The sequence below is a fragment of the Engraulis encrasicolus genome, chromosome 5, assembly GCF_034702125.1.
Source record: "Engraulis encrasicolus isolate BLACKSEA-1 chromosome 5, IST_EnEncr_1.0, whole genome shotgun sequence".
Lineage (NCBI taxonomy): Eukaryota > Metazoa > Chordata > Actinopteri > Clupeiformes > Engraulidae > Engraulis > Engraulis encrasicolus.
In genome coordinates, this window is record NC_085861.1 from 51,243,975 (window position 1) to 51,270,579 (window position 26,605).

General features: G+C 43.1%; 2 protein-coding genes across 5 annotated transcripts in view; one reads left to right on the forward strand and one right to left on the reverse strand.

The window, feature by feature from the left end:
* invs (inversin) overlaps positions 1–6,740 on the forward strand; it is a 52,249-nt gene extending 45,509 nt beyond the window's left edge. For all 3 annotated transcript variants that reach the window (XM_063199669.1, XM_063199671.1, XM_063199670.1), the window contains 3 exons: positions 4,122–4,366; positions 5,107–5,202; positions 5,634–6,740. In XM_063199669.1, coding sequence (XP_063055739.1) covers positions 4,122–4,366; positions 5,107–5,202; positions 5,634–5,743 — 451 coding nt within the window. In that variant the 3' untranslated portion in view covers positions 5,744–6,740. The remainder of the gene's footprint in view (positions 1–4,121; positions 4,367–5,106; positions 5,203–5,633) is intronic.
* A 617-nt stretch (positions 6,741–7,357) lies between these two features.
* The window catches only part of tex10 (testis expressed 10), a 31,820-nt gene continuing 12,572 nt past the window's right edge, over positions 7,358–26,605 (reverse strand). For both annotated transcript variants that reach the window (XM_063199673.1, XM_063199672.1), the window contains exons 10-16: positions 19,531–19,708; positions 15,783–15,871; positions 15,341–15,474; positions 10,436–10,516; positions 9,735–9,904; positions 8,039–8,249; positions 7,358–7,800 (exon numbers count right to left, since the gene is read on the reverse strand). In XM_063199673.1, coding sequence (XP_063055743.1) covers positions 7,705–7,800; positions 8,039–8,249; positions 9,735–9,904; positions 10,436–10,516; positions 15,341–15,474; positions 15,783–15,871; positions 19,531–19,708 — 959 coding nt within the window. In that variant the 3' untranslated portion in view covers positions 7,358–7,704. The remainder of the gene's footprint in view (positions 7,801–8,038; positions 8,250–9,734; positions 9,905–10,435; positions 10,517–15,340; positions 15,475–15,782; positions 15,872–19,530; positions 19,709–26,605) is intronic.

The window sequence follows — 26,605 nt, forward strand, 5'->3', positions numbered from 1 at the left end:
CTACAAAGCAGTACAATGTACACAGCACACAATACTATGATATTTAACACACAGAGCTATGATATTTAAAACACAGTATTATGATATTTAAAACACAGTATTATGACACATTAAACACAGTACTATGATATTTAAAACATGGTATTATGATATTTAAAACAGAGTACCATAGGATTTAAAACACAGTACTATCAGTACTATGATATTTAAAACACAGTGCTATGATATTTAAAACACAGTACTATGATATTTAAAACACAGTGCTATGGGAGAAGTGCACCTATGGGGAGAGCTGTATGCTGCTGCATTTTCCCTCTCCACCATCTTGCTCGAGGTGTGTGTTGTATGCAGATTTTTGTATGCAATAATTCCACACACATTATATTACCAAAGGAGGACCAAAGCTCCTTCTAACTCAAATACATAGTCTGTACACATGCATGCATAATACTATGTTATTGAAAATCAAGCCAGTTTCTCTCTCTCTCTCTCTCTCTCTCTCTCTCTCTCTCTCTCTCTCTCTCTCTCTCTCTCTCACTCACTCACTCACTCACTCACTCACTCACTCACTCACTCACTCACTCACTCACTCACTCACACACACACACACACACACACACACACACACACACACACACACACACACACACACACACACAAGCCAACAATGTGTTTTTGATGATGAATGGGTAGACAATAATGGTGTGTGTTTAAGGGAAAGCCACAGAGCCATGTTTGGGTGTGCCCACATGTCGAGCACATGTGTGCCTGCCTGCTCTGCCCCGGGCCGGATCCCAGCCGAACTCAGGTCTGGCCGCTGGCCCAGCAACACCTCAGAAGTGTGTGTGTGTTTGTGCAGTGGATGTGAATGAGAGAGAAGAGAAGCACACACGCATGCATGCACACACACGCACGTGCATGCGCGCACTCACACACACACACACACACTTAGAGAAGCACGCACACACACTTTAACGAGAGGCAAAAAGTTCAGTGGCACCCCGCTGGGCTGCCGTAATAAACTACAGAAGCTCTCCCCTTCTCTCCCCTTCTCTTACAATAATTACACTTATACGACCGTACACTCACTCACTCACACGGAGGCACGCACGCATACACACAGTTCCCATGGGTTTGCCAACAGATATATGCGTGTGTGTGTGTGTGTGTGTGTGTGTGTGTGTGTGTGTGTGTGTGTGTGTGTGTGTGTGTGTGTGTGTGTGTGTGTGTGTGTGTGTGTGTGTGTGTGTGCATGTAAAAAAACATCTGTTATTGTTTACACCCTCTAGTGTGTGTGTGTTTGTGAGAACTGATATTCCATGTTACTCACATAATCACCTGAGGTGCACATACCACGACATAGATACAGTGTTCACCCAAATGGTCCGGAATTCAGGTCCAATTCAAGTCACAAAGATGAAGAAATGGATAAGGTGTGAGTGACATGTACAGTAAATCCAAAATCAAAAAGATGGGATCAATCAAATCAAGAACACGTATGCAATAGCTGTACTACCACTGCCAAATGTAATTCCCACTTCTGTACCTGACTAACCCAATAGATATTGTTTAAATTGGCAATGTCTCCAGCGTGCTTTCTGTAGAGTGAGTCTCTCCGTAACATTGGGCAGGTGTCACGTGAGTGTTTTGTCAAATGCAGATTAGTCCAAACAAACTATGTTTGCTTCATCCACCTCTTTATCCTAGCCTGTGCAGTCAGCATGGCATCATAAATTAGCGATGGCTAGGTGTGGTAATGAGGTTGACCCATATTAGCTGGTGATGATAGCTCTTGATGGGTAACTCAACCTAGTAGACCTCACCACCACAGGGTGGATTGATGAAGCAGCCCAGCTAGGGGGGGCACCACAGCTCCTAAGGGGCCCAAGACAAACGGAAGCCTCCCCTCTCCCCTCCCCAAGGAGCCTTACACATACAGTACCACGTAGCAGAGTTGACTTACATCAGGTAAACCCCCGCCTTTAAAGAATTTCACCACTTTTTTGAGTGGCGAGTAAGGTGTGGGATATAAAAAGGGTTTTCGTCCAGGGGCCTTTCATTTCTTATTACATCCCTTTCCAACATTACCAATGCCATATAGGTCAAGTTGACATCATGTTTTTAATTCCACATTAATGAGTCAGAATCAAATAGTTCCGTAGTGTTTACATTGAACTTTCATTCAATTGCGAGTTGTGAAGTGTGAAGACCCCATGTGGGGCCGCTTGGAATTCAAATGGGGTTGCCTGAAATGTCTGTGAAAAATAACACTGAAATATATTACAACTTATATAATAATATATAACTAATATAATTTATAATTAATAATATAACTAATTATATCCCTGAAACGCGGAGCGTCGGGGATGTAATGGTTTTGCGTGCACGTCCGCCGCCGCCGCCGCGTCCGCCGCCGCGTCCGCCGCCGCGTCCGCGTCCGCCGCCGCCGCGTAAGGTCTTTCGTGTTAACACGATAACTTTTGAACGAATTTTTGTTTGGCCCATAACTTCTGACCGGGTGGATGGATTTGTCCCAGATTTGGTGTGTGAATGTTCTAGGGTAGGTTCATGAACTGATTCGAGTTTGGAGGTCAACAATTTCAAGATGTCCGAATTCAAGATGGCCGAATTTTTGTTTGGCCCATTACTTCTGACCGGGTGGATGGATTTGTCCCAGATTTGGTGTGTGAATGCTCTAGGGTGGGTTCATGGACTGATTACAGTTTGGAGGTTAACACTTTCAAGATGGCCGAATTCAAGATGGCCGAATTTTTGTTTGGTCCATAACTTTTGACCGGGTGGATGGATTTGTCCCAGATTTGGTGTGTGAATGTTCTAGGGTAGGTTCATGAACTGATTCGAGTTTGGAGGTCAACAATTTCAAGATGGCCGAATTCAAGATGGCCGAATTTTTGTTTGGCCCATTACTTCTGACAGGGTGGATGGATTTGTCCCAGATTTGGTGTGTGAATGCTGCAGGGTAGGTTCATGAACTGATTCGAGTTTGGCGGTCAACACTTTCAAAATGGTGGAATTTTTATTTGGCCCATAACTTCTGACTGGGTGGATTGATTTGCCCGGTAACTCCTTAATTTAATGGTTCACCATTTCAGTGAATCTACCATATCAGGTAGGCCTACAGTGTAATAACCAGTGTAAAAATATTTAATACCATGTAATACTAGTGTAATACCAGTGTAAAAATAGGCAATACCAGGTACAGTGTAATAACCAGTGTAACAATATGTAATACCATGTAATACTAGTGTAATACCAGTGTACAAATATGCAATACCATGTAATACCACTTACACACAAATAGCCTACATGATATAAGTACAAAATTGGTACATGGTGTCACACTGGTATGACGTGGTATTAAATATTGTTACACTGGTTATTACACTGTACCTAATGTGGTATATCCACTGTAATAGTGAACCATTAAAACAGTGTTACCATTTGCCCCATTTTTTCCTTCATTTTCACAATAGTCATTTGGTTTTAAGCCTATGCACGTCATTGATCTATGTATAGATATTAAATATATTTATTTTATATTTTGTATTTATCATAAACGTTCATGAAAAGGTGGACGGGAGTGGTAGGAATGATTGGGGACTGGAAGCGTCGCGTTTCGGGGATATACCTTAAGCAGTCGAAGGCGACTGCACAGGCAGTCTAGTTAATATTTTGATTGAGCTACAGAGATTTTCATAAATATCTATAGGTTTAATAGCCTACAAGTTCGATCAGTCGTTTTTAAAATGTATTTATTTATTTTGCGCACAAATGTGTATGCGGTCCCCAGGAATTTGGGATGTCAATATGGGGTCCCGAGGCAAAAAAGGTTTGGAGCCACTTACATTATGTTTTGAAGTTTTATTCCGAATGACAATTAGTTAATTCTGAATTAAATGTCTCATGAAAATGAACCCAAAGCCTAATGAGAGCTCATCTGTTCCATGTATGCAGACTCGCAACAAGAAGCTCTCTAGTGAATCATTGGTCAAGCAACCCCCAGGAAGTATTTATTATGTAGCCAGTGAAATAACTGTATCATCATCACAATGGTGTGTGTGTGTGTGTGTGTGTGCGTGCGTGCGTGTGTGCGTGCGTAGGCATTGCGTTCAGGTTCTCCTGAGGGAGGTCTTGAGCAAATGGCATCATAAGAAGACGAGTGAGCCGGCCGAGCTGACCTCCCTGGTGATCCAGCTGCTGTGGGATTGGCCTCTTCCTCTTCCTCTTCCTCTGCTGCCTGTTGGTCAAGCTCATAGCGGCGGGAAAAGCCAAAAGTCCAAACCCCGAGCTCCTCCTCCTACCAAGAGCGCTGGGAAGAAGTCCTCCACGCTGCAAAACATCTACGGTGAGTTAAGAGCATTCCTCAACTACAAACATGTGAGTGAGTGGTAGGAAGAGGTATTTTTACTCTACTGCTCTCTCTCTTTCTCTCTCTCTCTCTCACACACACACACACACACACGCACGCACACGTAAGAAAAGATAAAATTCAATTTTGTCTGAGTAAACGCAACTGACCTTCAGCATACATGAATGAGCAGGTGATGAGTGAAATGAGACGCATAGTTACACCCACCCTACGACTCGTGGCTGTCCACTCACACTTGGCTGTAGCTACGTACGTGGACCAGGACCCACTTTAGGAACTCTGGTTTGAAAAGTTCAGAGCTGTCAGCTCAGTCCCCCATCTCTCTGGCTCTCTCTCTCTCTTTCTCTTCGTTGTTTTGTCTGCTCCCACCTGGCTGTGTTGGCAGACACCAAAGATTTAAATCTCTGTTGATCAAGGTGTGTGTGTGTGTGTGTGTGTGTGTGTGTGTGTGTGTGTGTGTGTGTGTGTGTGTGTGTGTGTGTGTGTGTGTGTGTGTGTGTGTGTGTGTGTGTGTGTGTGTGTGTGTGTGTGTGTCCACCACACTACAGCGTGTTGGGTTTGCATGTGTGTCTACATAAACCTTAGCTGTATCTGGGTCGTCTGCCTGCTCATTTTAACGCCGTGTTGACAGACACCTTTTGGCTGCATCAGGTGCGTCTTTCCATTGAGGGTCTTCATGTCTTTTTTTTCTCTGTAAATATCCCGTATGCATTTAGGAGGCTCCCAGTCCAGGAGAGCAGGGCTCGGCAGACTAACCACGCCACTGAACAGCTCAAGTCAGGCAGTCCTACCTCTTAAAACCGGTGCAACATGTAAGTACATACAGTAGAACATTCCTCACACAAGCACAAGGGCACCGCATGAAGTGAAATCTCTACCTTTACATGTATTCTGGCTGTGCATATCAAATATGCCTCATTTCACTAGCTTCATTTATTTGTCTGACGAATTCTGTGCCGATTTAGAAAATGGTTGAATCAATTATGTAGCAGATTTTTACTTTCACAAGTTGTCCGTTCTAAATCAGAACTTATTATTATTATTATTATTAAATCAGAACTATCTTTTGAGCATAATGCACATAACAAGACACAAGTAATTTCACATGCTTTATTTATTTACGAATTCGGTCTGATGGTTTTCGTGAGACATTTTTTCAATGTCTCACAGTGACATATGGTCTCATCGGCATCACTTAAGATAGCTGTGCTAAGCTGTATACCTTATTGTGTTTTGTTTCCAGTGAATGGGATGGAGTGTGTGCGTGTGGACTCCTCTCCGGCCCGGCAGTACTCCTACCACATGAGGCCCCTCAGCAAGGACGCCCAGAGGAATAGTCGCACCAACAACTGAGGACACCAAGACACATCCCTGCCTGGGATGGAGTGATGGGTGTTAGATTGGGAGTGTTGAGTGGACTGTCCTTTTTTTATTCGATTTGGGGCTTTTTAGCCTGTGGACCATGAAGATGGAGACAGGACAGCTGTCTGAGAGAGATGGGTTGGGAGCTGACCCAGTCCGGATTGGAACCTGGGTCGGTGTGTTACTGCGCCCTACCGTGGACCACCTGTCCTGATGTATTTAAACAGCAAAACCAAAATCAGAACTCTAATGTAGGCAAGATGCATGACTCAGCTACAGTAGAAAGGCGTGCAGGTGTTGGCAGTAAGCAAGGACTTTTGTCCTAGCGGTGTGATGTGCAAATGGGACAGATGCTCTATTGTGTGTCAGTGACACGAGACTCTTGGCCCTCGCCAGAGTTGGATCTCTATTCGGTAGCCATGACAACCCAGTAGGTCATGGGGTTAAATACACAACATGGCTGACCTTCTGTATTGCAGATATCACCACACGCACATGCACACCATGACACAGAGGACTAACAGGTGCAACTGCGGGCGGAGACCACTAGCTGGTGTGTGTGTGTGTGTGTGTGTGTGTGTGTGTGTGTGTGTGTGTGTGTGTGTGTGTGTGTGTGTGTGTGTGTGTGTGTTGAAAATGTATCTAGGGAATGTGATGTTACTACGGTACTCCTTGGGATTTATGTAACTGGTTTGACCTGTTGAAGTCATGTTGCTGATCAGAGTGCAATGAGAAGTGAATTGTATACGTGGCCTTAAGTGCCTTTGTCATTGAATGTTACATATGTAAAAATGTGACTTCTTTTGAGACTGACCCGGATCATCCATAGATTCTACCAGGTCAATCACTTCCATAGTTTGTTAAGTTAAGTTTGAAACTGGCTGTTTTTTTTCATCCTTTTCATCTACCCTCAACATTCTAGACATCAATGTATTTGGCACTTTTATAATCCAAAGTATTTACAATGTGTCCTGTATGTTTGGACGACCCTGTATTTGCCTGTATTGTCCCATTTTGGTTTTCGTTTTCAATATTTGGGAGCATCATTATTTAAATCTCTCCATCAAAACATCTCTGGTTCTGGTATTATTGACCACAGTCACCACTATCATAATTCATTAAGGGCCCTAAGCATTTTATTGACTTTTTTTGAAAGCTTACTCTCTGGTGCCTGACAAAACAACATTTTGACATTACAGAAAAGGCATCAATTTATCCACAGGTAGCACAAACCAATTTCCATGTTTATTCCTGGAGTACCACACACAGGTTAAAATGAAACTCCACCATCCAACTGGCCTAATGTTTTGGGCCCATAAAATAAAGGACTACAAAGTATTTAAATGTCAAGTGTCGCAAAGAGCAGTACAGTTGCCCCATGGGGACTCGAACCTGGACCCTCTGGGGTACCATGTGGGGCTCTGACCAAGAGCCAGGCTCATTGGCATTACAGTCAGGGCACACCCATAACCCTAGTAATTGTGATTGGGGTGGTGGAGTAGGGTGTAGTGAGCACCTAATGCCAAGGTCAACAGGGTCATCCATACTATTGGACTTCAGTCCGGATTGCAGAATGATACATGATGTTTATTTAACACTCATTACTCATAGATTTGAGATTTTTATTCATTTCTAAAAAAATGTTTTTTTTTCTTCATTAAAAAGAAATGAGTATCAAAACAAAAACAAAAACAAAAACGTGAAGTGTGTGTGAGAAAATAAGTCTATGAGGAAAAAGACAGAGGATATAGAGAGCCGTAAGTCACTTTCCCATAGGACCCAAGATAAGAGAAGAAAAGGAAAACGAAAGACAACCAATGGGAGTGAAAGGAGAACTCAGATTTGAACTCAACAATTGTTGTTTGTTTTTGTCTTAGCCCCCATGCAGGGCCATGACTTGGGCTCTCTAGCTGTTGTCAATGGGGCGGGCTTCTTCTGAAGCGGGACGGGTGTCAGTACAGGTTTCCACGGTGACCAGACAGCGTAACACTGTAGCAGTGTAGCAGGTCGGTAAGCCACTGCTCACGACTCTCTCCTCCACAGTACCTCTGCAACACACAAAGCTCAACATTAGACACCATTGTGGGTAAACTGGTGTTTGTGTGGTTGCGCAGGTGTATGTGTGTGTGTGTGTGTTTCTGTGTGTCTGTGGTTGTTCCATCAACTCTAACACTGTTGTGATGGTGTGGTTGCGCAGGTGTGTGTGTGTGTGTGTGTGTGTGTGTGTGTGTGTGTGTGTGTGTGTGTGTGTGTGTGTGTGTGTGTGTGTGTGTTGTGTGTACATACGGTGATGTCCTGTATGATGTGCTGCAGCAGCTGGGCGTTGGCGATCATGTGGTTGCGCAGGTGCGTGTGCTGCATGAGCAGCGAGAGGATCTGGGCCAGCTGGGGGAACTCCTCCAGGCACATGTCGCCCACGCGCAGGGACTGCAGCAGCAGACGCAGCAGCCGGGGCACGCTGCTCAGGGCCGCCAGACAGGCCCCCCACACCGCCTCCCTAGGACACACCACACACACACAGACAGACAGGGTCGTAACCAGACATTTCAAATACCGAGGTCAAATACTGCGTACTGTACTGGATACTGTACATTTAGAATGCTTCAAACACCTAAGTCAAACTCTTAAGTTACTTTTCATTAATCACTGCCTTGAGGATAAATGGGGGTGGCATATACAGACTGAAAATATCATTGTTGATTATATATTTAATCATAGATACATTTTACATTACTGAAAAAAAAATACAGAGGACATGACCTCTGCGTCCTCAATGGTAGTTACAACAATGGACACAGACACGACACTTAACACCAACCCCAACACCACTACCACAGATAGCCCCATTATACAGTACCTCCCTAGCTGATGGGAACACACTACACACCACATCTGCAACACAGCTCAAAACAGAACAAGAGCTAACAGGCTAGTAGACTTCCCACTTCAATGGCTTTCTAGTTGTAAGATGTATGGATTGTACTGACACTTACTTTTTCATATTTTTTTTTTTTCAAAAGTAAGTGAAGGTATATGAAGCCTACAATATATCACGAAAGTGAGTACACCCTCACAGTTTTTGCAGATTTGTGAGTATATCTTTTCATAGTGACCTTTTATTTAACCGCTTAAATTTCTTGTTCACTCAGAAAAAACCGAAATATAGCCATTAATGTTTGAACATGTACTCACAAAAGTGAGTACACCCCAGATTAAAATCCGGTAGAGAAGGGGCTGTGTTGGCTCAAATTGTCTCGAAATGAAAAGGGATTAAAAGGGAGGTCATCAGTGTGCGTTTCAACCTTTCTTTGCATTGAACTTTTAAATTTTGAGTGTGCACCTGGCTTAAATAGATTGGTGTGAGATTTGAATGCAATCCTATGGAGAATATCATGATCTGCTTCAGTAGTCACAATGCATGTTGACATGCATGTTTCTTTTAGATGTATTTCAGATTGCCAATGTTGACAGCATTCATGCATCCCCAAACCATGTCGGTCCCACTACCATGCTTGGCTATTCAGAGGATACACTTTTTTTGTAAAACTCACTTGTTTACCACCACATATGCTTGACACCATCTAAAGCAAATTTGTTTATCTTGGTCTCAAGAGAGATGAACAGACCAAGGATATGGATCACTGGAACCATGTTGTGTGATCTGAAGAGACCAATATAAACAAATTTACTCACTTTCGTGATATACTGTATGTGTTCGCCAGAACATGTACCATTTGGAGGGTTATGTTGGATGGGTTAAAAAGCACAAGAAAAAGTGTTTAAAAAACATAATATCAACCATTTATTATTGTATATTATTATAAATTTACCATTATATTTAATCATACCAACCTTCTTTAGGCAAGTCGGTATTGTCAAAATGATTAAAGATTTGCATGTAATGTGGAAATGACAGTATGCAGGGTTTTTGTTTTTTTTAGAAAAGTGGGCACAGCATTTCTGTGCTGGTATGTGTTGGTACCTTTTGTGTGCGCTGTGTTCCAGCTGCAGTAGCAGACTGAGCATGCTCAGACAGCACTTGGTCAGGAAGTGCAGCAGAGCCTCGCTGGGCAGGAAGCTGAGGTCCAGCAGCCGCGCCACCACCCTCAGGACCGCCGCACACACACCATCAGGCATCACCGTCAAACCCACCTACACACGCGTGCACACACACACACACGCACACACACACACACACACACACACACACACGCACACGTTAAGTACTGACTAATACAAATACTTAGATGTCGACAAGTGGAATTTTGTCTTCAGTTCACATTAAAACATTCAACTCAAGAGTCATCACCGTAAAAACCCATCTGCACGCATGCACCCAAAAATGCTAAGTACTGGGGTGCATTTCCCGACAGCGTTGTTGCTGACGAAGCAACTTACTTAGTTGCAATGCAATTTCCCATTGGCAGCCTACTAACTTTTCAAGAAACAGGGTCCTAACTAACACGCACACTTCGTCTTCTGATCACATTTAAACATTCATCTCACTGGCACGACATCACACAGGTATCACAATATGCATTCAAATTTACCAATGAAACACACACTAACACCACAAGGACAACCACAAGAATGTAATTGGCAAGACATGACGCTGATCATAAAAAGTTAGAGTGGTGAAAGCTCTCGGCACCATCGGCATCTACCACAGAGAGCCACACCTACCAGGTTCTTGCAGATGCCATTCTGGAGGATGTCGAAGCACTGTGAATTGGAGCCCAGGGTTGACAGGCAGTGGCATACCTCCTAATGGACACAAAGCAGACGAGTAGATGTAAGTGTCTAACTTAGAAGACTTTGTTTTGTTGTTTCTTAACAGGGTGAGGTATAGCACTCTGCATACCCAGACCTGTTCATACAACGGTAAAATAGGAGAAAATGAATAAAACAACGTAACTCAGTGATATCCAAGGCCTAAAATACAACACTGTGAGTCCCCATCCCCCCTGCAAAAAAAAAAATAGCAACAAGTCAAACTGGTGTAGCGGCCCACTTGCCGACATCTGATCTGAGGTCAGCTGATATTGGCTTCAGGGCCAGGCAGAGGAGCTTTAGATCCGCCTGGGAGATAGTTGCCATAAAACACCACGACTGAGGGCCAAAAAAAGAGAAAAGAACCACGTTTAACCGCCATGTTCAGCCTTAGTGATGTAAGCGGCTCCAATCTTAAAAGTACATTTTTAAGAAACAACGAAGAAGTCAACCAACAAAAAGACGCCTTGAGGTTCGGCCTGGCAGACTGGAGTGCTCTCTCTCTTGTGACAGTTGATTTATTTTGCTGGGGGAAAAAAGTTAAAACAGGACTGTGCCAACACCCAATCTAGTCCAGTTCAAAACACACACACACACACGCGCACACACGCACACGCACCTTAGTCCTGCCCTAAGAATGATTCCAATTCAGTGCGGCTCTCCAGCCTGATGCTGGCTACAACACATGACCCTGGCCTGCCCCACCAGCCAGGGCACCGCACCGCACCGGCGGAGACGAACCGTCCGAGCCACGCAGGCAGGCAGGCAGACAGACAGACAGACAGAGACAGGAATGTCCAGATCACGGGACGTGGGGGGAAATAAACTCAAAAATAAGCATCAAGATAAACATCGCTCTGGGAGCTCTGCAGTAGTTAGAGCACCAGTCCCAGAATAGTGCAGCGTCCAAGAGGACCCAACCAGAGCTCATCACTCTACCACACTACTTCCCTGCTTCTTATCAAATTAAGTTAAAAAAGGGTAGTAAACAAAAACAAAACAAACTCAGTAGTCAGTACATCTCGTTTTTATTTTGGCCTCACTTCTTGTACCTGGCAATAACATTTACGTTGTTTATTGAATTAGATTGCTTGGAAAAAACACTATTTCAAAATTAATTTCTACATACTTTTCTAATGGCTTTTAGAGGGTTTTTTTGCATCTGGACTCTTCATATGCTAACTATATACCTCCACCGCCAGGTAGAGGGAACAAAGACCCCCCCAATTCATTCATCTCTGGTGAGAACAAGAGACAAAAATCAGACAAAGACTTACAAGAGAGAGCTCAGCTCAAGACATAATGGAGGCAGACACCTGGCATCAGTGTCCCATATTTAATACCTTTCATCACACAAACAATAACTACTTCTTCCGTTTCCCCCTGTGTGTGTGTGTGTGTGTGTGTGTGTCTGTCTGTGAGTGTGTGTATGCGTGTTCCTAATCTAATAGGTTTAACTGAATTACGGCTTGATGTGATTACAAGGCTGAGGACGTCACTCACCGATGCTTATTATCGACATTAATCACAATAAAGGGATTATGCTCAGATTAAACAGATTGCACACGGATTACACACACCACAGATTACAATTCAATTTATAAAGGAAAAAAAAACAACACATGCATACGTACAATTGTATTCAGGTAGTTAACTGCATTGATTCCGGTTAGTTTAATCAATAAAGTGCAGCCAGGTGAATTTGTACGGAGTGAGAATGAGTTCTGAAATTCAGATTTTAAGTTTATCACTGAAGGGAATTTTGTGTGTGAGCTGAGTGGTAAAAGCACTGCAAGTTGTATCCAACAGCAGAATTGTGCAACTTCTTTTTCGTGATTAAATTTGTGGCAAGAGGTGCATTAGAAGACTACATATTAAATACCAACCATACCTTAAGTACCTGAATGCTGAATATAAACCTGACAGCCCATACCGAAGAAAAACAGTCTGCAAGGCAACTATGTTGATGTTAAAAGAAGGTGAGAGGGGAGAGAAGGTAAGTGTGTGTGTCTATGTGTGTGCACGTAAGTGTGCATACGTGAGCGTGTGTGTGTGTGTGTGTGTGTGTGTGTGTGTGTGTGTGTGTGTGTGTGTGTGTGTGTGTGTGTGTGTGTGTGTGTGTGTGTGTGTGTGTGTGTGTGTGTGTGCGGATGTCTAGCCTGCTCTCCTTTTCCTCATTAAGGTCCATTATTCTCCATCAGTCTCACCTGCTGGCATTCTATCCCTCTCATCAGCGTCACCATAGCAATACCATCCCATAATACCATGCCACCCATCCCACCCCCCACCCCCGCCAGGACAACCCTGATTGACTTGGACATAGAGATGAGAGTCCACGCCGTAATTGTACAGCTGAATTAACGCTGTTTGTATGCGTCGTGTGTGTGTGTGTGTGCGTGTCTGTGCGTGTCTGTGCACACACACGCGCACACACACACGCCCGGGGCAAGCGTTTTGTTGGGTTTTAATTTGCGTGTAAAATGTCAGCGTGTGATCATGTCCGCTGGCTAACATTAGCATTAGCGTCTGTCCGCCAGCCCTCTGATAACCAGGCCTTATTGAAATATGTGTGTGTGTGAGGATGTGTGTGTGTGTGTGTGTGTGGTGTCAGTCTGTCAGTGCTCTGATAACTAGCCCTTGCTAAAATATGGAGCCCAGCTTGACCGGTGTGCTCTGATACACCCCCCCAACACACACACACGCACACACGCACGCACGCACGCACGCACGCACACCTAGACCAGGGGCACAACTACAAGCAGAGGGTGCATGGAATGTTAATGTTTACCCTGCAGCAGCCAACCCCCCCCCCCCCCCCCCACTCCCACATGGTCCCATGAATCACCTTCCCACCCTCCACCCCACCTCACCCCACCATAGGTGTCTGTGCCGTACGGCGCACGGTGTGTTTCAGGGCTTCGAAAAGTGTCTCCAAGTGAACTTCTGTGAGACATACCTACCAGCTCGTGAGTCAGAGCTGTGTGAGGATAATGGGGGAGAAGGGGCATGCCATCAGGTGCTTGGGAGGAAAAGGAATCAGTTTGCTTTTACCACAGGGGGGGCTGGTTTCATTCCAACTGCCTGCTGAGAAAAAGGTCCAACTCACTTTAAGTTAAATAAATGGGTTTTACCCTCTACATTCAGATAGACCATCTCGAAATATGGTAGCAGGACGCCCAAATCTGCATGTAGAATTAAGCTTGGACCGAACCCCATTACACTCCTGATGAACAGATTGCTGCTAGCTTGGTCTTACGATACACGTGTTGTATTTATTACATACAGAGGGTCTGGACCTGCAGAACGGAGCTCCCATTTCAGGCGGAATGCGTGAACCTTGGTGTTTGAAATGATCTGGACTGAATTTTACCCACAATCACCTTTTCGGGCAAAACTGTTAAGAGGTGAAAGGTCAAAGTTGCTTGGTTTGTTTTAGCCGTAACTTAAATTTAATTTAACGCAATGGCATTTTTTTTCCATTTGTCAGTAATTTCATCATTTCAATGACAGTCATTTCTATCCATTGCAATAGTGAAGGCAACAGGATGCTGAGGTGGGATTTGCTGCACCCGGCACCACTGATCATTATTATTTAGTGCTCAGCTGTGGGTCTGGGGTCTGGAGGATCTTCAGATTCACATTCATAGTAATATATATATATATATATATATACATATATATTATATACATACATCAGGGCTTGACATTAACTTTTTCGCTTGCCGGCCACTGTGGCTAGTGGATTTCCCAAGTCACTAGCCATCCAGCTATTCTACTAGCCACAAATTTGATATTTTTTACCATGACGCTGTACATCTAACCTCAGAAGATGAGGTGCTTAAAGTGCATGAGTGCAAAGCTTTCTACATGGAAATAAAACAAATAGAAACTGAGTAACTACATTTTTTCTTGAACTTATACAAACAATTGATACACAAGACGCAAATTGCAGAATATACACTATTCTGATACGTCTTACCATAGAATAAGTTACCTGCCAAATTGGCTAGTGACACTGAAATTGTTACTAGCCACAGCCAAGTTTTACCAGCATTTGGCCGGTTGGCAGGTGCCAGTGTCAAGCCCTGATATACATATATATTATATACATACATATATACACACATATATATATATATATATATATATATATATATATATATATATATATATAAGGGTCTTTTTATGCCTTTATTAACAGGGCAGCATGAGATGCTGACAGGAAGAGAGTGGGAGAGAGAGATGGGGGAGGATTGGGAAATGACCCAGACGTGACTCAAACCCAGGTCCCCATGTGCATGCAAGCCCCATGTGGGGGGCTTAGTGCGTTGCGCCACAGCGCCCCCTGGAATCTGTGAGTAGTCAAGGTAGCACCTCATTAAAAATGTCATAGAAGTGTTTTCCTTAATCACGTGCAAGGATTTTGGATAAAACAACGTCTTTGCAGACCTACATATATGATGTAGTTCCAGTTGAATGTTCCTGGAGCAAGGCAGAATCTATTCATCTAGCAACAGCCAGGTAAGGTTTGGTCTTCCACAAGGCAATAAACTCGATAAGTCAATCCCACCACCTTTCTTATTTGGCAACATGCAGCACTGGCTGTACTCTGCAGTGGCAGTGCTGTTTTCTCCACAGACTATTAATGTATTCCAAAATATTTTTAACCTTTTAAAAAATATTATGGTAGCTTGTTCTTTAGCTGAAAACTGGAATTCACCTGTACCATTAGCTGGGGAACTTGCAAACGTCATCAGAACATAAACCATTAGCTGTTGTAGTAGTGAAAAATGGAGAGGGGGTGCCAGGGGTACTGACCTCCACAATGTCCCAGTGGTGAGTGAACTGCTCCAGGGGGGTGGGGTAGAGGCTGAAGGGGGACAGGGGGGTGGGGGGAGACAGGGCCTCGTCATAGGCCTGCTGGAGCACCGCAAGCTCATCGCAAGAGAAGCCTGTGAGGAGGTGGGTCAAAAGACAAATGAGGGTGGGGGGCGATCACTGAGTAAACACGGGTCAGCCACCCTACCACACACAAAATCTTTTCAACTCACACAAAAACAGCGCTGTGATTGGAGGATAAGTTCCTAGCCCAGCCCCTATGGTGCAACAATAGAGCAATCCCTCAAGACTAAAAAATGTTTCTGTTGCTAGTTCCTCCATGTGATTTTGAAAACAAATGTTATGGTCATTCTCAGTGATATTTATCAGATTGTTAACTGTGACTTTAAAGACAACAAATCAAAACCTCTAATTGAAATACCTGTCAGAGTGGAAAAGAGGAAGCTAAGGTAGTCCACATCCCGGATTGCAGTTTCTTCAGAGTTACTCGTCCAACCACTGAGAGAGGACCTGCCAAAAACACAGACACACACACACACACTAAATACAAGGAGTCACCACTATACATAGCATAGTTTACACGGCAACACTTTAATGGATAAACTCTTCATTCCAAATCACAAATAATGTTTTTTTTACATAGATTTTGTAGAATCTGCTAAATACTCAATGCTTCAAACTGTATTAGTTTGTCTAAAGCAAACATTTCATCTTCAAAAGTGCCATCTTGGGCAAAGAGTAATTTTCACCGCTGAATTCTACACTTTCTACATTCAGAAGTGAACACATTCAAAAGCCCACAAATTCATACGATATCACTAGACTGTGTGTAAGGTATCACTGTAACACTTAGACTCCTCTTTATCAGAATCTATGATTAACTCAGGGTGCCCCCGGGTCTACTTGTGGCCTGCTTTTGTGTGGCTAGTCGCATATGCATGTGCACATGTATACATGGTCATACTGTTTCAATATGTATTTAGGAATTGGTTAATAACGCCAGCATTGTATTATTCCTACAAACACAAATTGTTATAAAATGAATACAAAGGAAAAAGAATCTGGTGCCACACAGATGTCTATTTTTTGTTATTTATTTTTTCAGTGCAGTAAGACTAACGTTTCGACATGCGTCTTCATCAGTCTTACTGCACTGAAAAAAATGAATGGCGAGTACTTGGATGTGCTTATAGGCCTACAGTTTATCTATTCACCTGTACTTGGCTCATTGCCGTTTTCTAGTAAAAGACGTCGGATGGTACAACCTCAGCTAATGCCCATAAATTAACTAATAACTGACAAGTATCGTACAAGCGGTCAACATGCTTCTTAGATAATCTAGTAAAAACAAAACAAAAATAGTAGTGGCATTAGCTGTGGTTGCACCACCCTGACGTCTGAAACTTAGTTTCTATTACCATTCTGTCAGCATAGCTCCAGAGAAATCACAGAACCACCATGAAAACACACACACACACACACACACACACACACACACACACACACACACACACACACACACACACACACACACACACACACACACACACACACACACACACACACACACACACACACACACACACACACACACACACACACACACACACACACACACACACACACACACACACACACACACACACACACGTCATGACCAGCCTTGGTCACGTCAAATGTCTTGGGGCATTCAATGTTTGCGTTCAAGTTATGCAAAAATTGAGGACAGCAGGCTGTGGTGGTGAACCAGATTTTGTTCTATGTCTCTCTGTCTTCACGCACGCACGCGCGCGCACGCGCGCACGCACACACGCACGCACACACGCACGCACACACGCACGCACACACGCACGCACACGCACACACACACACACACACACACACACACACACACACACACACATTTGATTACTTTTATTTGGATCCAAGAGACAAGCAACAGGATACAAGATCCAAATATGTTGGAAAAGGTATTTGACATGTTGATAGATCTTAAGGGCTACACACTTTTACATATAGTACCAGTCCTACACACACACACAAACTGTCTAGGAAGATGCAATAGTGCCATCTGCAGGCACCTAGCTTCAGACTGAAGGACAGAAGAGTGGTGCGAGAGAGAGAGAGATGGTTCAGGTGTCACAAAAGCATGTGAAGTGCTTACTGTGTAATGTGGTTAAGAAACATATCACATACTGTACAAGTCCTTTTGGATCATGTTTTCCACACACAACTTTTCAGCTCCTATCAATGGAAGACAATATGCATTACTGTGATAATTTTAAGTGTCTAACTTTAATGCCACATTGGGGAAACACACCGGTAGTTAAAACTGGGGATATTGTGTCGTTAGGGAAGATTAACTATTTAAGACCCAGGGAGACACTCTCATTCATTCAGCTCACACCATTATCCAAAGCGACTTACAGCTATTGCACGGTTGGTTACAGTCCCTGGACTAATGTGAGTTTAGGTGCCGTGCTTAAGGGCACTTAAGCCATGGATGAAGGTTAAGGGATAGAACTTCTAATTATTGGCCAGGGTGGGACTCAAATCTACAACCCTGTGGTTCAAAAACCAAACTCTCCAATCATGACACGGGTGCCCCACACAACAACCAAAACACACACACACACACACACACACACACACACACACACACATTCCCAAAGCAACCAGCTCCAGCCAAGTCTGTAGACGCAAAACCGAGGTGTTTGATGACCCCTGCCCTGTGCGCTCCTGCTCCCTTGACTGCTCCCCTTTGTGCCCAGCTCATTATGGCCAATCGCGCCTAATTCCTGGCGGTCACGGCCAATAAGCAGCTTAAGTGGCAGAACCGTCCCGCCTCTGAAGCTGCTGCTTGTGATGGTGATTGGCTAAATGGTTTGATTTGATTAGAAGTGCAAACTCCAGCGAGGCTGTCTCCTCTCGGTCGGCTCCGGACAACAGACAGCCTTTCTAACCACTTCAGACAGGGCACACCCATCCCTACATGTGGACGCAGCCAGACACAGACACACATACATGCGCACACAACTGAGGAATTTGGCCTCAGGTTTCTGGGAATCACGGTTGTTCCTGAAATAATAAAGCATTTTTTCAGTAATGACTTTGTACCTGGAGCTGAGAGAGGCGCCTGGGTCTGATTTTGCAGCCTTAAAAGTACACAAATCATCATGTTTTTCACATGAAAAGCTCTGTCAATACTTTTAAGAAATGAAAGGCCAAAAAAAAAATAATGCCGCAGGTTAAGAAATGTCTTAAGTGTAGTTAGTTTATCAGCTTTAACATCAGCTACAATCTTTTCCATACACAGTTTTTAAGTCATGAAATACTTTCTGTTGTTTGTGAGACCCAGTATGTGCACAATTTAAGAGGTCTGTCACAGACTTGGAATGATTTAAACTGTGCGACTCCATTCAGCTGCGGCATTGGAAATCTGAACTGGGTCTTCATTCAGTTGCGTAGTTTGAAATTATTTCGTCATGGCTGTTTAATGGGTACACTGAGAACTTCCATGAAAAAAGGAAGGCCGTCTTATCTCTAGTGGTTCCCTCCTGTGTCATGTCAGGTCACGTAGTACTTCCATTTCCACCGTGTGCTCGTGATGCTGGAATGGCGGTGAGGGGGGGTGGGGTGACGTTGGGTGGGAGGACATGTGCCTTAGGCGAAACTCAATTAACCTGTCTTGTTGACCCTTTGTAGCAATAAAGGCACAATTCCACCGCAATTCATATTCATTAATTATTCTCCATTTCAACACAAAGAAGGAGAAGGTTGATTCACAACCATCAACTTTGTATTACTTGTTTCTGATGGAGAAAGAGAGAACGATAATAGCTTGTGTTTGTGCCTGGGTGCAGATTATTGATAGGGACAGACTAAGTGTATAATGTCTGTGGTGCTGGCTCTGTGTGTGTGTGTGTGTGTGTGTGTGTGTGTGTGTGTGTGTGTGTGTGTGTGTGTGTGGTGCTGTGTGTGTGTGTGTGTGTGTGTGTGTGTGTGTGTGTGTGTGTGTGTGTGTGTGGTGCTGTGTGTGTGTGTGTGGTGCTGTGTCTGTGTGTGTGGGTGTGTGTGTGTGTGTGTGTGTGTGTGTGTGTGTGTGTGTGTGTGTGTGTGTGTGTGTGCGTGTGTGTGTGTGTGTGTGTGTGTGTGTGTGTGTGACCAACCGGAGGTGCACGATGCGGATGAGTGTGGCGGCCAGGCCGGCGGAGACACGTCCCGTGTTGCAGACGCGGCTGAGGCAGGAGAGCAGCTCGGGGGGGAACGCCGGCAGGAAGTAGAGCATCTGGACCAGACGCTGCTGACACTCCACTGGCAACAGCACCACGCAGCCCTCCTGGGGGTCTACAGTAACATAGCAACAACAGCACATGGAAGAAAAACAATCAGCACCCTCACCATCATCATAGCACTACTGTATATAATACATACTGTACCACACAGCCCTCCTGCGGGGCGACAACAATATAGCAATATGAGACATGGCACATAGACGTCATCCAAGAACATAGACATCATCATCATCATCATCCTCCTCATCATGTCACTGCTGTATATAATATAATATAATATAATATAATATAATATAATATAATATAATATAATATAATATAATATAATATAATATAATATAATATAATATAATAATAATACAGTAATAGCACAATATAACATTATATAATAATAACATAAAAATAAAAGAATAACATTATAATGTTAACGTAATAACATGATGTAATATAATAAAATAAATTAAAGAAATTGAACCATACTAAATATAATCCAGAAATTCAAAAGGGCAGGACTCTGCTTGTTCAAGCTAACTCCCTGACCCCGTGGCCATGGATGTGTGCATGTCTGAAATAAAGCTTTCCGTTTATGAACCTTGGGAGTCCACAACTGGATTTACACACAAATTTTCTGCAGCTTCTTCTACACCAATAACATCGCATAAAGCACTTGGGGAAATGGATCCACATGGTACAACTCAGAGCCGTACATGTAATTTAGTAAGGAGCGCCCTCTGCTGGTAACAAGGAAAGGTACAATTTGGAGGAGTGCAGACTGGACCCTTTAACAGGAACGACACAACATACAATAACTGAGTGGGGCCTCAATTGGTTCTAAACATAGTCAGGAGAAATCAGAGAAAGACAGCAAGGTCAACAATCATGCCATTGAATTGCTAATTTAAGACAAAATAACCTAAAGAAGAAAAAATACATAAGGAGTGTGCAAACCAAAGTCATTTCAGCACCAGAGATTGTGCCCAAGCGAGAGGTCGCAACCAAATGTGTTGAACCAGGCCATGTCCATGGAAGGTGCAGTCATCGGTTGACGATGATGGTCTGCAGTACCCTGACACAGCTTCCTCTCTCTATTGCAGCCACACGACCGTCTGATTAGTTAACTGCCTAATAAGGTAGTGTACAGGCATTCCCAATAAAGTGCTCAATGAGCGTACAGTTCCAGGCCTTATTATTAGAATACCATGAAAAAGTTGATTTATTTCCATAATTCCATCAATAATGTTAAACTGTCATGGATTGTAGATTCATGGCCCAGTTTTTTAACTATTCCAATCATTAAATTGTTTATGTTTACACATTTTGGTCTTCCAGCTCAAAAAAACCATGAATTGGGGAATTCACATCATTAGAATATTGTAATAAAATCACAATTATCTTCATCAAAATTTGTTTCACATCAGTGCACATCAAATCAGTTGAACTTTGGTACTTTCTACACAACATGCAATGTTCAATACTTGGTTAGGACTCTCTCTGTCTTAATATTATTAATAATAACGGCCATGATGCGTTTAACATTGAAGTCAATGGCAGAAACAGTGCATGGGAGTAATGGAAGGCCAGATATCCTTGATGCTTTGCCGTCAGCTGTTTTTGTATAGCTGACCTGGTGTCCCACACTTCACTCTTCAATATACCCTGTAGATTTCCATGCCACGTTTTGGCGCTAACTCACCAGTTTAATTCTAAATAACCAGAAATTAAACCCCATTGAAAATGAATGGGGTTTTATTTCTGTTGAGTTAGAATTAAACTGGTGAGTTAACACCAAAACGTGGCATGGAAATCTACAGGGTATATTGAAGAGTGAAGTGTGGGGCACCAGGTCAACAAACAAGAACAGCTGACAGCAAAGCATCAAGGATATCTGGGCTTCCATAACTCCCATGCACTGTTTTGCCATTGACTTCAATGTTAAACGCATCATGGCCATTATGAAGACAGAGAATGTCCTAACCAAGTATTGACCATTGCATGTTATGTAGGAAGTACCAAATTTCAACTGATTTAATGTGACCCGAATTTTGATGAAGAAAAATTTGATTTTATAACAATATTCTAATAATGCGAATTCCCCAATTCATGGGTTTTTTGAGCTGGAAGTCCAACGTATATATATATATAAAAAAATAATGATTGGAATAGTTAAAAAACTGGGCCATGAATCTACAATCCATGACAGTTTAGCATTATTGATGGAATTATGGAAATAAATCAACTTTTTCATGGTATTCTAATAAAAAGGCCTGGAGCTGTATATGGGATTAAACATGAGGCTGGCTTTGACCTTACAGGACCTTGCTGCATGAATATAGGGCAGACATCAGTACTCCCCTGCAACCTTAGAGGACCTTGCTGCATGGATATAGGGCAGACATCAGTACTCCCCTGCAACCTTAGAGGACCTTGCTGCATTGATATAGGGCAGACATCAGTACTCCCCTGCAACCTTAGAGGACCTTGCTGCATGGATATAGGGCAGACATCAGTACTCCCCTGCAACCTTAGAGGACCTTGCTGCATTGATATAGGGCAGACATCAGTACTCCCCTGCAACCTCACAGGACCTTGCTGCATGAATATAGTGCAGACACTAGTGTCGTGTGTCCCCCCCCTCCCCAAATACCCATGAGCAGGGTATCTTGCGCTCCATTGCTCCAGGGTGACTGTGAGGATTCTCATTCATTTAGGTCAGGGGTGGGGAATTTGTTTTCATTGGAGGGGGGCCACTTAAAAAATTTTAAAGTTCTCCTCCACCAAGGGCCATACTACGAACACAAACCAGGATTTCCCCCTGTACTTTAGGCCTAAATTGTATCCATATCAACCAGAAGTGAGGAAGCTCATCCAAGAAGTGTCCTGTACGCACATCACGATATTCACTGACAAGTTGCTCTGCTAAACGCAATCAAAGTTACGATGGAGGCTTTCGGATTATGCATACACATGCACGTTGTATATTGCTAATGTCTGGATGGTGATATTTCTGTTGTCAGACTGTCGGCATGTAATCCCGACTGAGCATGTGCATTAGTGATGACTGGCGTGTTGCTGATGGATGTAGATCTGAAAGAGTATAGTGCAAGTGCGTGGGTGAGGTATGTGTGAACAGCAATACTCTCAACTCTCATCTTCAAGTGAGTGATATGTGCCTGTGTGTCCCAGTACAGTGTATAGTAAAATTGACATGAAAAAAATCCTACAAAATTTTAGATTGTGTGAGTGTTTGTCTGTGTGTGTGTGTGTGTGTGTGTGTGTGTGTGTGTGTGTGTGTGTGTGTGTGTGTGTGTGTGTGTGTGTGTGTGTGTGTGTGTGTGTGTGTGTGCTGCATATGGGTGAATGAATGTGCGCGTGTGTTATCACAGATACAGACATTATTAGCCAATGACGCACTCTGCTGATGTCATTGGGCCACACACACACACACACAAAGAGACAACTGTGCTACAAGCACACATTGCACACATACAAATGCGCACACACACTCACACACACACACACACACGCACACACACACGCACACACGCACACACGCACACACACACACACACACACACACACACACACACACACACACACACACACGCACACACGCACACACGCACACACGCACACACACACACACACACACACAAAGAAACAACTGTGGCACTGAAATTCAACACTCCATAGCCTCCTCTTTCAGTCTCCCTCCCCCCACCACCACTCTCCAAAACAACACACGCAATAACACACTCACACAAACACAAAGTAATGTCTTCCTAAGGAAACTGAATCAATGAGGCCCAGTCGAGCCCTAAGGCCTGATAAGGGCAGCAGAGTTCCTGGGACTGGCTGGAATGGAGGTTACAAGAACAAGGCCTCCAGCTACCGATGTTCGATTTGCCAAAGCAATGACACAGATATTTCATGACCATGCATCCTATACATAGACATAGTCATCAAGACATGGCCAGAAATTGGACATTTATGACATAAATCACCACAAACCCTCATTCTCAAATGGTATTAAAATCACGATATGGGTGATTCTTCCAACAATATCATGGTGGCACCCTCAAATCCGACTGTAACGCAAGGTGTTGTCCTAGTCTGTCTTAATGTGTAAAACAAAGGAGATATGCACTCTGCGCTTCTAAATTGACAATCCGGTGCAACCAGAGCAGGACCAAATCATAAGTGCAAGGGGAAAAGAATCTGGTGCCACGCGGATGTCTATTTTCTGTTATCTATTTTTTCAGTGCAGTAAGATTAATGTTTCGACAAATGCGTCTTCATCAGAGTCCTCGAGCTGTGTATGAATACATGTATAATTATGTGCTTAACAAAAAAATATCAATTATAAAAAATGTAAAAAAAAATGTCTAACATTGATGTCAGATGGAAAGTTACCGTCAACACAGCACAACTGATGGCCCCACACGTTTCAACAAGCTTATTTTTTAATCTATTTTCAAGTAAAAACACCCAGTCAGTCAAGTCATGTTAATTCATACAAGCAATGCAAGCAAGATTTTCTTGACATGATAACGGGTAGTACAGGTGGTATAAAACAGGGGTGGGGAACCTTTTCCATTCAAGGGGCCACTTCAAATTCCTCCAAGGGCCGTACAAGTCCTCCAAGGGCCGTACTATGAACACAAACCAGGATTTCCCCCTGCACTTTAGGCCTATATTGAAGGTAGCCAACTTTAAAACAGATCCCACTCTAGGTCCCCTGTATATAACTTAATTGACATGGGTTCCCCACCCGTGGTATAAAAAGTAGAAGTGAAAGTGACAAACCCTGCCACAGATTCCCTCCAACACAGGTTTGTCCTCTCCAAGTAACTGGGTACAGACCAAGTGACTCAATATCAGATCAAGAAAATGTCTGTAAAATGCTATTTGCAAGGGCTTAAAACTAGATTTAAAAAGTCAAAATTCTAGTTCTATAATAGTAGTGAATTATTGGAGGACTTAAATGTCTAATTAAGATTGACATAATTGACGTTTTTACTAGAAAATAGACAAAAAAATAAGCTTGATGAAATGTGTGGGGCCATCAGTTGTGCCATGTTGACGTCAGGTGGATAGACAGCTGACATTGCAGTTGGACAACAGCTAGAATTGATATTTTTTGTTAAGCACATAATTCTACATGTGTTCGTGCACAGTTTTGATGCCCTCCATGAAAATCCACAATGTACTGTAAATAGGCACTAAAATAGAGAAAATTCATTAAGTGAGAAGGTGTGTCCAAACATTTGGCCAATACTGTATCTGGAGAATAAACAGAAATTAACTGAATATATCCTCTTTAATGATGATCCAAAAAGCAAAACGATTGCCGCTCAAAACGAAAAAATGTACACTGATCCGTACATTTTATGGATATGACTAACATTGAGCGTATCTGTTGTGTGGGCTTGCAGTGATTGCCACCTTGTTTCTGATGTCACTTCCTTTTTAATCCACTGTGAATGTTTGTTCTGGTTTTGCACAGAGGATGGGGTGACCCACAACGCTTGCACATTTGTAAATAGCACGGCATATGTGAGATCATTAACACATTCACTACCAAGTCACATAAAAATATGTTTTTGCCTCCCATGCGTTGTTTTTAAGTTTTTTTTAATTGGATTCTGAATCTACACATTCTAATGCACATTCTGTGTGATTTTTGTAATAATGTGATGAACAGAACTGACATAGATCATGAAAACACCTACAAAGTCAAAACTCCTACAAAGTCAGGATCTGGATATTTCATCATCTGTGCATTTTATTACACACAGAGTTTTATTATAGCAAATCAAACCACTTCCTGATCACGTCACGTCACGTCTCCATTTACTTCCTAGAGTATCAAAACATGTCCTGCTTGCTTGCCTGCTCCTAAACATATGATGGAAGGATAAGGAGTTTTGCTGTCATCAAGATAGGTGTAAAATGGAAGGCTGCAATGAAAAACAGCATGCAACACAGCAGAAAGTAACCTAATTTTGAGTACTTTGGCACGTCTACTTTTATCTACAGAACGAAAACTGCCAGTCAAGTGACATTAGCTAGCTAGCATTTCAGATGATGTGGCTCTGAACAATAGCCTGACCAGGTGATTTTTGCTTCGAAATAGGCCTGGGCAAAAAATCGATGTGATTTTAAAATCGAGTTTGAAAGTCAAATCGATTTGTTTTTTGAGAAATCGCGTTATACAATTTTATTTTTAATCATCTGTCAGTTTATGTAGCCTATCCAAGCGCACAGCGCATTGCATTACGTTCACCACTTGGCGAGGACGTAGGCTGTCTACCTCTGTGTCTCCTCCCCCATTACATGCACAAACAAACGTGGTGAGTGAAATGGTTTGACAGAAATATAGTGAAACGGGCGAGAAATACGGGCTCCTGTTCAAAAAAAGGTGACACTACCTCCTATCGTTTTGCCAATGATATACCAAACAACCTACCACTTTAATCTCAATCTTAAACTCAAATTGTGAATGACAGTGTTGTCATAACGTAAGGTGTACGTCCAGCAGCCGGACTACAGGCATGTTTGAATATTTGAAACGAAAACATATCGCGGAGAAAATGCTAAACAAACTACTCTACCCCTACCACAAGAGTGGAGCAAGGTGGAAAGCAGTCACGGATGCAATTAGCCTAGAACTACCTACTACGATATGCTTCCAATTTATTCGGCAGAGAAGAGAGGTTTTCAACATATGCTTAAAGTTTTGGATGCGCTGCTTCCTCGTCTGTATAATCCTAACCAACATGTGAGTTGAAAGGAATCTCTCTCCCTCCCTCTCTCGCTCACACACACACACACACACACACCCAAGCACCCGGAGCAATCGGTCTCTCGCGCGCTCTCTCTCCCCCTCTCTCTAAAGCCCTACTCGGACGGGACTAGTTGTGTGCGAGTAGTTGTGGTAAAGTAATAATAA